Source organism: Phialemonium atrogriseum (genome assembly GCF_030411735.1).
Source record: "Phialemonium atrogriseum strain 8032-3 unplaced genomic scaffold QBC33scaffold_49, whole genome shotgun sequence".
NCBI lineage: Eukaryota > Fungi > Ascomycota > Sordariomycetes > Cephalothecales > Cephalothecaceae > Phialemonium > Phialemonium atrogriseum.
In genome coordinates this window covers 50,510-61,826 of record NW_026848186.1, presented here as the reverse complement: position 1 = coordinate 61,826, position 11,317 = coordinate 50,510, and the positions used below count along the sequence as shown (strand labels likewise).

The following is an 11,317-nucleotide window of genomic DNA, read 5'->3' as shown; positions in this document are numbered from 1 at the left end:
TTCGCAGCCTTCAGTAGTCAATGTGCGGGTGGCCCGGCATCCATCCAGCCACGCCATGGCTGGATCACGTCCCAGAAGGCCATACGCTTATGGAGGGTCATGATGAACCGTTGGTCCCGCGTAGGTGACGTGGTGAGACTGGACTGTTTAGCCAAACTGAAGATGATAGTCCCTGGCGAAGAGCAGTGCCCTGTCACTAGTTCGAGGGCTGGAAGGGTGAATGAACTGGGGGTGAGAAAGGGGGCAACTGTCTATCGGGGGAACGGGGACGCAAAAGTGCCCACGCTTACCTGGAATTCCGAGTCGATGGCTCGGAGTGAATCTACGAATATCTGCCAAATCCCTGTCCATGTCCGACTTACCGCCTGTATCTGACCTTACGCCCAGGCGGGCAGTAAGCAAGCCGATCGATAAGGGGGGGGGGGTTAGTAGGTTGTCGGCCTAGTAGTGGAGAGGTTGCCGCGGCCTAGGTTACGTTCCAGTGAACGTATCTAGATGGTGTGGGTGGCATATCGCCAAATGAGGTATTTGCTCTTCCAGGTAGGCAGGCAGGCCACAGGTGGCCCACCCCTAGCAGCTCCACGCACCCAAAGTATCCCAAAACCATAGGTTGCCATTCCGCGGGTATCAGCTCGAGAGGTCCGATCGTCCTAGTCCTTCCCACTATCCACGCACACACTCATCCCTCGCAGGTGTTGCTAACCAGCGGCAGACGATGTAGGCTGGATGGTAGGACCAAGGAGGAAAACAAAGAAGAAGAAGAAAAAATAGGAAAGAAGAATGTGCCTTCCGCACTGCCCTGCCCCATCCAATCTCCCGTGTCAGGATATTGTAATCTTCGACATGATGGCATGCAAAAACAAGAAGAAGAAAACTCCGAGGAGAAGGAATAAGCCGGATATTTTGCCCTTTCCCAGCCCAGCACTCATAGACCATTGGTGGCGCAGGTGAAGACACTGCCCACAAGTCCGGACTCGAATTCATCAATAATGCTTTGCACGCTGGCGTATGTGCCGACGGTGAGGAAGAAGAAACCGATGATAATGACAATGGCGTTGATGGCAGCCATCGTATAGCCAACGACACTATGCTCTTTGAGCAAGGCAAGACTGCCATCCACCTTTCGCATGCGGAAGTAAGCGATACCCCAGAAGATGAAGCCGAAGAAGCTGTCGAAGAGGGAGGACATGAGGGAGAGAACTGCAGTGTCACAGTTAGTCACATGCCAGGGCGATATGAGAGAGCTGAGGGGGGAAAGCTGCTTACGGGATGAGAAGAATGGGATCACTTCAGCGATGATGAAGGCCATGATCCAAGTGCAGACTGGGCAACTATTAGCGGCATGAACAACGTTGGTGGATCAGACGGCTCGCGACTTACGGAGAATCCCAGACCATGTGGCCCATCCGACAAACGTATGCTCGTTCTTGTGCCGAGAGTTCTGGAAGATGCGGAAGAAGATAAAACGGGCTGAAACGGAAGCATACAGAACTCCCAGGAAGATCAGAGTCGGGATCATGAACGAGAAGGACACCTTCTTGTATATGTTCTCGAGGGATCCGAAGGCCGGAGCCGTCATGTATTGGTTTCCGGTGTAGGCATAGACGACAGCACCGACAATGCTGAACACAATGATCTCGGCAATAGTGCATGCCCAGAGAGCCTTGGGGAAGTCCCTAGTCAAAGCGTCAGGTCTGATCACGCCCGCCCTGAAGGTCAAGATCGTGCAAGTACTCACCTCGGATCTTTCATCTCGGCAATAAAACTGGGGAGAGTAATCTGGCCAATGAAAGTATAGCTGATGTTGAGGAACGCATTGAGCGCAGCCACAAATGTAGTACCGGCAACCGGAAAGGCCGTCACAATTGGTTCCCCTCCAACAGCAGGCTCTCCCGAAGGGGTCGTATAACTGTCTCGAGGGTCATAGCCGGCTGGGTGAGACTGCACACCGGCAAAGATAGCAGCAAGAAGAACGGATAAAAAGGTGAAGAAGGCCGATGCTGTGCCGAGCTTCGAGAGCATGTTAAACGTTCGAGGGAGGGAGCAGACCCAGCAAATAATAGTAACAACAATACTGAAGGTAACAGTACGGCATGCGACGTTGTCGGAAGCAGTCATGGTGTTGAGATACTTGGCGCCGACGAGGACGTGGAGAGCCTGTCAAGATTCTTGTCAGCTCCAGATGAACCGTCTTCGCATGGCGAACTGGAGACCAACCTGAATGAACTATTCTCACGGTTAGCATCGAGCGACACCGTGGCAGGCAACGGGCGAGAGAAAGACTTACTGTATTGTTGAGAAGGAACATGACCGCCGTGGCCCACCAAGCCCACCTCTTGTTGAAGAGGAGCATCTGGCCAATGTCGCAAACATCGCGAACTTCGGGGTGACGAAGACAGAACTCCCAAAGGACAAGGGAGCTGTGATACAAATCAGCGAGGGATAACGGATACATGCAAAACCAGGAACGACTTACGTGTATAGGACAACGCCAGCAACGAAGACGGTCAGGATCAAGCTGCACAATTGGTCAATATTGAGCGTTGGGGTGAAGAGATGTTGCCTTGTCGAGCGGACTCGCAGCATACCCTGGTACCAGACCCAACACGCTGTAAGACCACGGGAAGCTCATAATAGCCTGGCATTATCACCGTTAGCGGTGTGCGACCAATGCGGACAGAGGATGGAGGTCAATGTCGGCTTACAAGACAGATATATTCAGAGAACAGCAGGCCAGCAGTCTAAACAGAATGCGGCTGGTTAGCAATCAACTGTTCCGAAAGTGGACGACAATGCATACCTTCTGCCAGCTACAAGTTCGGTACTGGATGGCGGCACCGCTCTCGAGGGCAATCTGCTTGTCGAGGATGGCACTACTACTCTCGTCGCTGTCCGACAGCCCCCCGAGCGAGATGCTGTCGAGTACGGGCCCGATGCGGGGTCCCACGGTGACATTCGGGCCGCCGAACCAGGCCGACCAGCCTCGGGGTGCAGCAACCACGGTGTGGCCCGCATGGCCCGTGTGGCCCCTTTGCGTCTCACCCTCATGGTCGCTGGAGTCGGCGGTCTTATTGTCTGCCGACCGAAGAAGGTCTGGGGGGGAGTCGTCAAAGCCCATGATCGCGATACGAGTATAAGATAGGAAATGTCTCGCTCAGGAGAAGGTTGCAAGAAGGGTAAGAAGGGGGGTAAGTGTCGATCCCGAAGAGATGGAAGGAAACCTAGTATGCAAGACGGAGATTGGAAAGTGGGAATCAGATGGAGAAAACCAGGAAAACATAAGCAGGTCCCGTAAGGCGGACGGGGTACTGCAACCCACCTTTTTGAAGAGAGACCTTGGCCCCGGGCTGAACGAACAATCCCCTTGGCCAATCTTGTTTGCTAATCCATGTATAGATGTGGAGGAAAAAGGAACAAACCTTCCCTCAGTCGACGGGCCTACCGCGGTGGTGCGTATGCGACATGCGTATGTCGTTCCTACCACATCCATCCATATACGCCACCGCCTTCCCCACGGACGGGGCTCAGGAGTTAGTTCGCCCGATCCCACGCAGCGCGCTTCTGCTTTCGGAAAGCCAGTGTGTCCCAGCGTCAAGGATCGCGGCCGCCGTTCTTGCCGGAGGCCGAGCTACCCACTCACCAATAGGTACTTAGGTAGGTTTCTATTACTTACGTATAAGAGTTTGGCGGCGCCATCACCACCCAGCAAGCCACAAATCGAGATACCCTGCAAGATGGCTACAGTCAAGCATTGAGGCAACTCTTGGACACCACCGCAACGTCCAATGAATGACCAGATAAAACGGCGTGTGGGCGAACAAGCTTTTGCTCAGGCGAAGACGAGACCGCCCCCCTTGGTGACGTCGTGGGAAGTCGGTGACTCCGGCGGCAGGCCAAGTAAGGCCAAGCCAGCCACCCGGACGTAGCCAACGAATTGCTGGGAAGATGGCATTCGGTTGCCCTGAGATGACGCCATTCGAGCTGGGTGTGGGGGTCCACACCGTTTCCACACCATCTCCAACCAGAAGATATTTTTCAGGGATTGCAGCCAATAGGATGCATTTCTTGCTGATGCCCAGCCGGGAGACGGAACCAATAAGATCGGCAGAACTTTATACGCACCATACTATGGATCGACGAAGCCTATTTTGCACTATGCCAGAAAGAAACTGAGCTTGCACTAGGTACCTGTACTACGCAGTATGCGTATGGAGATTCGAGACCCAGCAGCATTGACTGTTGCACAACAACCTATCAGCCCAGGCCATTGATATTCGTCACAATGTGGTTTGGTTGATATAGTGCTGAAACGGTCAATATTCTATTTTGTAACTGAATCAGACGTCGGTCGACACATTGCATTGCATGGGTAACCACCTGACCTGCCTATCGAAGCAAGCGTGTAATGTAATTATGTGGGGGAATGAATTCACATCCAAGCAGCTCTGTCGTATCCGTCCCAGTTACCCCCCAACGACGGCTGATGGCAATGACGACAATGACTCTCTAGAGCTACACTTGCAAATATCAAAATACTGTCCGCAAGACAGCGCTTCCTGGAAGCTTCTTCCTTCCTGAGAGCGGGAGCCGCGATTGGAGTGTTTTACCAAATGAGAAGAGGAAATGGAAAGACCAAAAGATGGTCGGTCACACGTGCAACGTCACGCGACCTAACCCCCTCAATCCGGCGATTGACTCCCAACCAGCCACAACTCCAGCCCCCTCGATTTCTCGACACATCACAGCCATACAATTTCGAGCCAATGTGGACAAAATGGAGGCTTGGATTCACTGGCTCTGGCCGCCGTTTGGCGCCTTTGCCATTCCTCTGCTACGTAGAATGTGCTAACTCTAGACAACGAAGACACTGACCATTTGACCATTTCCCGCTCAGCAGTTCGCGGACTGAAGCGGAGAGGAGATGCCCTTCTTTGCGAACACCCCCGAGTCCTTGATCAGCCGGTCTGATTCCAAGAACCCGTCAACGACATGCAGGGGAATTACTTCCAGCGGCCGACCATGTAGAAGACCCATCGCGGCCTCGGTCGCAGCATCAACTCCGCCCCCGCGATCCAAAGCTAGTGAGCTCCGAGTCGACGATCCTCAGGACGAGCGGCTGTACTGTTGGCAGCACAAGGAGCAGGCAAGCCTGTCGTCGCGGTCTAGCCCAGGTCCAAAGGTGTCCGGAAGCCCCATCGTTGAAGAGAGGACGAGCCTAGACACTTTGGCAGACCGTCTGGGGCTGGTAGCACAGGCTCAGGGAAAGAAACCACCGAAACAACGGCACTCTGGACGTCCGAGTGGAAGCCATGGCGAAAAGCAGAAGCAGCGCCCCGTTAAGATGGCCCGGCCGAAGGCGACGAAGACAGTCGAGTTCTGCTGCTGCTTCCGGGTCCCCATCGAGGAGGTCTCACCACCACCACGCCCAGCGCCGCGTCCCCTGCAGCCTCCCTCGTCAGCTCCTGTAACACCGACCTACGGCAATGGCAGGAAGGCGTCGAGCCAGCAGCAGCATCTCACCCCCTCACCATCCCCATACCGCCCACGGCCAAGTCACTCGGCGCCGCTACCCGCCGGGCGAAGCCCGCGCCTCTCCTCGACGGCCTCCACCTCTTCCCAGACCGCAGCGTACCTCGCCCTCATCCCTCCCACGGCCTCCCCGCAGACAGCATCGCTTCTCATGGCAGAGCTCGCGAAGCCCTTCTCCCATATCGACGAGCCGGGCTACATGTACATATTCTGGCTGACACCGGAATCGCAACCGTCCACGCCCCCCGCCGAGGCAGCCCGCTCGCTCCTCACGCCGCCCGCCCCGACGACGCCGACGAAGCGCCCGCCCGGCCAGCGGCGCCCGAGCGACGTACTCGCATCCTTCGCATCCTCTCCCAGCGCCAGCCGCGGCCCCGGCGCGGCGGCGTCAGGCAAGAAGAAGGTGGTGCTCCTCAAGATCGGGCGGGCGACCAACGTGCAGCGGCGGCTCAACGAGTGGACGCGCCAGTGCGGCCACAACCTCTCGCTGATCCGCTACTACCCCTACATACCCTCGGGCGGTAGCCCGGCGGCGGCAGCGGGGACGGGGACCGGGGTGACGCCGCGCAAGGTGCCGCACAGTCACCGCGTCGAGCGGCTCGTCCACCTCGAGCTGGCAGGGCGGGGGCTCCGGGTCGCCGACCGGGGCGCCTGCGCCGCGTGCGGGAGGGAGCACCGCGAGTGGTTCGAGGTGGAGGCTACGAGGAAGGCTGTCGCCGACGTGGATGAGGTGGTGAGGAGGTGGGTTGCGTGGGATGAGGGGATGGGCTAGGTAGTTGGTTTGGCATACGACTTGATGAGGAAAGGAAGATGGGGGGTCATAGCATTAGGGTCTACGGTATAGCATGCATGGGGGCAAGGCAAAAGGTACGTAAGGCGTAGCAGTTGACGTCGGTTCGACGGCGTTTCTAGGTTTGCAATCTACATGAACAACAGTAAATATCAGCTACTGAAGTAAACTGCCTGTCCAACTGCCTTTGACCAAAGGTTTTGATATCGTCGGTCATTTCTTGCTCATCAATGTCGTCATAGACAGCTCAAAAGCATAAAATACCAGAACATCAAGATCTATTTTTAACCAGTCCTAGCTGTATTACATGCCCATACAAATTGATCCACCATGTCTTGAGAGAATGTCGTCGTGGGCATCATTTTGTCAGGGTAGGTAAGTCATGTCAGTAAGTAATTAAGACAAAAGAATCACAGGGGTGAAAAGGAGAGAAAAAGGGAGAAACCCCAAAAGGGAAAGGGGGGAAAAGAAGCAGCGCCGGTCAAGGAGTGTCGAGAAGAGTAGAAGCAAGGCCCCCCTTCATCATCACATGTCACACATCGCACGTCACACATCGCACGTCACACACTCACACACATCCGTCTAACTTTGTTCCTCCTCTCCTCCCCTCCCCCCACCCCCATCAAATTCCAACCCTCACCACCACCACCCCTTTCGACCCCCACCCCGATGCCGCCCCCCACCACCATACCGATGCCCACCCGCCGCCCCACCACGCCCCGTCTCCCTCGCCGTCGCCCCGGAGCCGGAAGTCCGATTCCCACTCCCACTCCCACTCCCTCCACCCCAAGCAGGCGCCGTCACCAGCGTAGAAGGCGCGCTGCCGATCCCGGTCCCGGTGTCGGCGGTGTCGGTGCCATTGACGACGAAGCGCGCCCGCGACTGCTGCTGCTGCCGTGCTTGGTAGGTGTAGCCTCCCGGGGAAGGGGCTGCCGATGACGAAGACGATGCGGAGGCCGAGGTCGAGGTCGCGGTTGTGGGCTCCGGCTGGTCGGTTGTTCCCGCGCCGGCGGAGGAGGACGACGCGGCGGTGGTCGCCTCCCAGCTGCTGGTCGAGGACTCGGCTGTCGTCTGCGCGTCACTGCTGCTGCTGCTGCTGCTGCTGGTCTCAGCCGCCGCCGCCGCCGACGACGTCTCGGCGTCGGTGCTGGAGGTCGAACCCGCGGAAGCCGAGGTTACGCCGGACGGGCCGGCTGATCCCGACAGGCTGTTCGAAGGCGCGGCTGAGGAGGCGGGGACGGAGTTGCTCGCCGTCGTCGTCGGGTGGAGCGTGATGATCTCGGAGCTCGTCCTCGTGACGGTGATCTCCGTCGTCGTCGTCGCCGCCGCCTCGGGGGTGTGGGGCGGCGTCCCCCAGACGATGGACGGCTCGTCGGGCGGCTGCGGGGTGTGCCGCGCGCGCGAGGAGGTACGGTTCGCGGGGTGGTGGGTGGTCCAAGACGAGGAGGAGGAGGAGCTGGGGGCCGCGGTCGAGTTGCCAAATGTCGGGGAGGCGCCCGGGCCGGTGCTTGACGGTGCTGGGGTGCCTGTCACGGGTTCCGCGGAGGACGCTGCGGACGATTGGTCGGCGGGGGTGGAGGACTCGGGGGCGCTAGAGGTTGGGGCCTCTACGCTGGTGCTTGGTTCCGCAGTCGAGATGGGGTTGGGCTCGGTGGACCACCACCCTGTTGTGGTGTACGACAGGCTCGGCGTGTATGGGCCCGTGCTGCCGAGGGTGCTGGGCCCGGGCCCGGAGGAGCTTGGGCCAGTGCCATCGGTCGTGCTCGGGGAGGATGAAGACGAAGGAAGGGGCTCCGTGGAACTCGGCTCAGACGATATGGGTTCTGCGCTGGAAGACTCGGGGCTGCCGGTTTCGGTCGCCGAACCAGTGGAGTCCGGAATGGCGGACTCCGACACCGTTTCCGAGGGTCCCGAGGAGCCGAGACTGGTGGACGAGAGTGCCTCGGAGCTAAACCACGAACTTGGCGCCGATCCCCACGAGGTTGGCTCAGCTCCGGCGGTTGAACTGGGCGCCGTGCCTTCGGATGTGGTGTTCCCGTTTGCGGATGTGCTGCTCTCCGGCGCGGTTGGCTTGGTCCTGGACCTTGTGGCACATCTCTTCGACTTCAACGGGGTCGGAAGTGAATCCGTGCTCTGTAGTCCTGGTGGGACAGTGGGTGCGGTGGTTCTCGTTGTCTCAGCCGCCCCTGAGCTGGAGGTTTCCGTATCGGTGGAAGATACAGGTTCCTCCGTCGATGTGTCCGACCCTGCCCCTGTCGAGGTTGATGGTTCCGAGATTGGCTCAGCGCTGGAGGCTGCACTGGAGGCTGCGCTGGAGGCTGCACTGGAGGCTGCACTGGAGGCTGCGCTGGAGGCTGCACTGGATGAGATGGGCTCAGCGCTGGAGGTTGCCCAACCAGACGAGATCGATGACGAAGTGCTGTCTGGGCCATTGCTGCTGGCGCTCGGGGCACCCGTCGCATTCCCACTCGATGTGGCAGACAAAGGAGCCGCAGTAAAGGTCTCAGAGAACCAGCTACTTTGCTGCTGCTCTGGGGACGAAGTAGGTGCGTCAGAGGCGGAGCTTGATATCTCCGCGATACCGGTGCCTGGGGAGGAAGTCGTAGTGGTGCTTCCGGGAAGAGCCGAGCTAGATGCCGTGATATCAATCCCGGTGGTTCCAGAGCTCTCTACCGAGCTGGCGCTGGAAGAGGCAGGCTGGGGGGCAGACGTGGGCGTTTCTGACGCGGTCGTTGACCAGTACCCTGTTCCATTGGTGCCGGTCGTGGATGGCACCCCGGATGGCTCGGACAAAGGCAAGGTGCTGGAAACGAAAGACAGAGTTGGTTCCGTCGAAGTATCAGATGGCAGATCGATAGTCCCGAGTGGCGATGAAGATAGGGGCGGTCTTTCGGAATGTCCAGTGTAGATTGTCACAGTGGAAATCGTGGCCGGAGGAGAGATGCAGTGTTCTCCGCATGCTGTGACAGTGACGGTCTTTGTGTGACCATGACTCTGGCGAGCGTTGAGGTTGTTGGGCAAAGCGAAAGTAAGGGCAGAGCTTTTGGCAATGTTAGCGTGGGCAGAGGGCACACAGATCATCGGTTGGCGCATACCCCAAGCTCAGAAGAGCCAAACGAGTGGTTCCGTACATGTTCTCCGGGAGATTGGAGGTCCTGAACGAGTGTATGGTCCTCCGAGAGTCACGGAAACACACAAAAGTGCTTGAGGGTTGGGAATGTGTGAGGCTACTGGGCTGGAAACTGGGCACAACTCCGTGTGGCCCTTATTACTTATACCCTTTCGCCTCTTCGCCTCTTCGCCTCCTCGATGTAGCAGTAGTCCTACAGCTTACGGTCTTTTGGCAGTGGCTCCTGTTTCTGTACGTTGCTACCTCTGCAGGAATCCATTTGTCGAGTATATGAATGGCGATCTGGCCGGGCTTTCTGCACCTTGCCGAGCTGTAATTACTTCAGGACCTCAACCCATCGCAGCTCCCCTTCTCTAATTTGCCTCCGATAAGAAGGCTGCACACCCATCGCGGATACTTGAGAGATCGTCGGCGCCCCTCGTTAGACAACATCTACACCGGACCCTGCGGCCTTTCTCGTGTCTCGGTTGATAATTGATTCAGCACAAGCCACAGTGGGCCGTAATCGTCTCGATCACATGGGAGAGATAGTAGTAGTTGGACTGCCCCTCCATCAGGCCACCCGCCCGGCTTGCAAGCATCGAGGATACTGTGTACTGCCAGGCAGAGTCCATGCCTGACCCCTGTACGCACCTTCGAAGAAGCTGTGCTCCAGTAACACGAACCAGATTGCGGGCATCGCACCACGGGCCATGGGTTTCCGGTTTCCGGGCCATTCCCTCACTTGGGCTATCTTATCAGGACCGTCTGGCTCAAACGGCATAACATCCATGACTGCTTGACTAGAACAGCCCATATCGGGACTCGGCAACAGACGGAATGGATGGTATGGGGCTCCGGGAAGGATCTCTAGGATCTCTTTGGGGGACAAGTCCCGGCCCAGGGTTGAAAAAAAAGGGAACTCTGTTCGTATCGCATCTTCGTTTCTCGCCCACCCTCCCCGGTTCCTGCAGCGGCTGACCTGCATGTTCCCGACGGTTTCACAAAGAAGGAGGGCAAACGCAGCTGGCATCCTCGGACGGAGCGCGGGTTGAGCTCCTCTCCCCGATATCATGCATACGACCCTTCGTAACACGGACGGATGCTTGTTTCGGTCGCCAGTACCCGGGAATTGCGCGACGATGGACGAATGAGTCGTCAGTTGACTACACGCGGCCTGGGAAGCAGGAGGCCATAACCATCACGATCGGCAGGTGTTTGCGGTTTGTCTGCAGGTTTACATCTGGGCAGGGCGTAGCGTGCAGATCAAGTTTGACCCTCCTTTGTAGCCACGGCATGACATCCGCGGGTAGCCCGACCCAGTGGGCTGGAAATAGCAGACGAGACGGTCCGAGAGCTATCAATAGGGGCACCACGGGATCCTCCCTGATTCGCCGAGCCGGTCCCACGTCCACGCAATTGGAAATGGGTTCCAGTTTCTTACAGGCGGGCCACACCTTCAACGGGATTGCGTACAACATGGACATGAATGGGCCACTGGCGAGGGCTTACGCTGCGTTTGTAGGGCGGCTGGACACATAAGCTGGCGAGATAGCGGGTGCATGTTTCATCCCACTCTTCTCGAGATACCACATTCCCAGGGGCACGCACATTTTCTCTTCACCCATCCATGCCATTGGCCCAACTTCTGGTGGCCACCGGAAGTCGTCATCCAGCGCAGATTTCCGCTTGATGTTTCCGCTTGATGAAAACGGAGGTTGATGGTTATTACTGTTCTGCTCGTCGATCTGGATTTGCTCAGTTTGAATTAATCTCTATATTATGAGCGGTATCTGGATCACTTCGCTCTTCTAGTTCCTCATCTGTCGACAGTTCGTAGTTGGTTCAACGCTTAATTCATCACAACCATCCCGTCAATTCCAACGATG

At 57.4% G+C, this 11,317-nt stretch overlaps 4 protein-coding genes across 4 annotated transcripts; 3 read left to right on the top strand and 1 right to left on the bottom strand.

Moving 5' to 3' along the window:
* Positions 1 to 519: 519 nt before the first annotated feature.
* On the bottom strand, positions 520 to 3,118 carry QBC33DRAFT_602364 (amino-acid permease; the record flags this gene model as incomplete). The annotated part of the gene is made up of 10 exons (XM_060432152.1): positions 520 to 1,200; positions 1,267 to 1,323; positions 1,381 to 1,676; positions 1,739 to 2,157; positions 2,218 to 2,226; positions 2,288 to 2,420; positions 2,477 to 2,518; positions 2,589 to 2,638; positions 2,706 to 2,741; positions 2,801 to 3,118. 10 exons carry the CDS (start codon positions 3,116 to 3,118, stop codon positions 926 to 928), a joined length of 1,635 nt encoding a protein of 544 aa, XP_060278188.1. The 3' UTR covers positions 520 to 925.
* Positions 3,119 to 4,768: 1,650 nt separating this feature from the next.
* Positions 4,769 to 6,418, top strand: QBC33DRAFT_553085 (DUF1766-domain-containing protein). The gene has a single exon (XM_060429366.1). It carries the CDS (start codon positions 4,922 to 4,924, stop codon positions 6,299 to 6,301), a length of 1,380 nt encoding a protein of 459 aa, XP_060278187.1. The 5' UTR covers positions 4,769 to 4,921; the 3' UTR covers positions 6,302 to 6,418.
* Positions 6,419 to 7,401: 983 nt separating this feature from the next.
* QBC33DRAFT_553082 (uncharacterized protein) lies at positions 7,402 to 9,607 on the top strand. Its single transcript, XM_060429365.1, has 3 exons — positions 7,402 to 8,624; positions 8,661 to 9,365; positions 9,421 to 9,607. The coding sequence occupies exons 1-2, from the start codon at positions 7,593 to 7,595 to the stop codon at positions 9,225 to 9,227; spliced, it is 1,599 nt and encodes a 532-aa protein (XP_060278186.1). The 5' UTR covers positions 7,402 to 7,592; the 3' UTR covers positions 9,228 to 9,365; positions 9,421 to 9,607.
* Positions 9,608 to 9,840: 233 nt separating this feature from the next.
* QBC33DRAFT_296716 (uncharacterized protein) lies at positions 9,841 to 11,142 on the top strand. The gene is made up of 2 exons (XM_060423378.1): positions 9,841 to 10,354; positions 10,424 to 11,142. Exons 1-2 carry the CDS (start codon positions 10,269 to 10,271, stop codon positions 10,968 to 10,970), a joined length of 633 nt encoding a protein of 210 aa, XP_060278185.1. The 5' UTR covers positions 9,841 to 10,268; the 3' UTR covers positions 10,971 to 11,142.
* Positions 11,143 to 11,317: the final 175 nt, after the last annotated feature.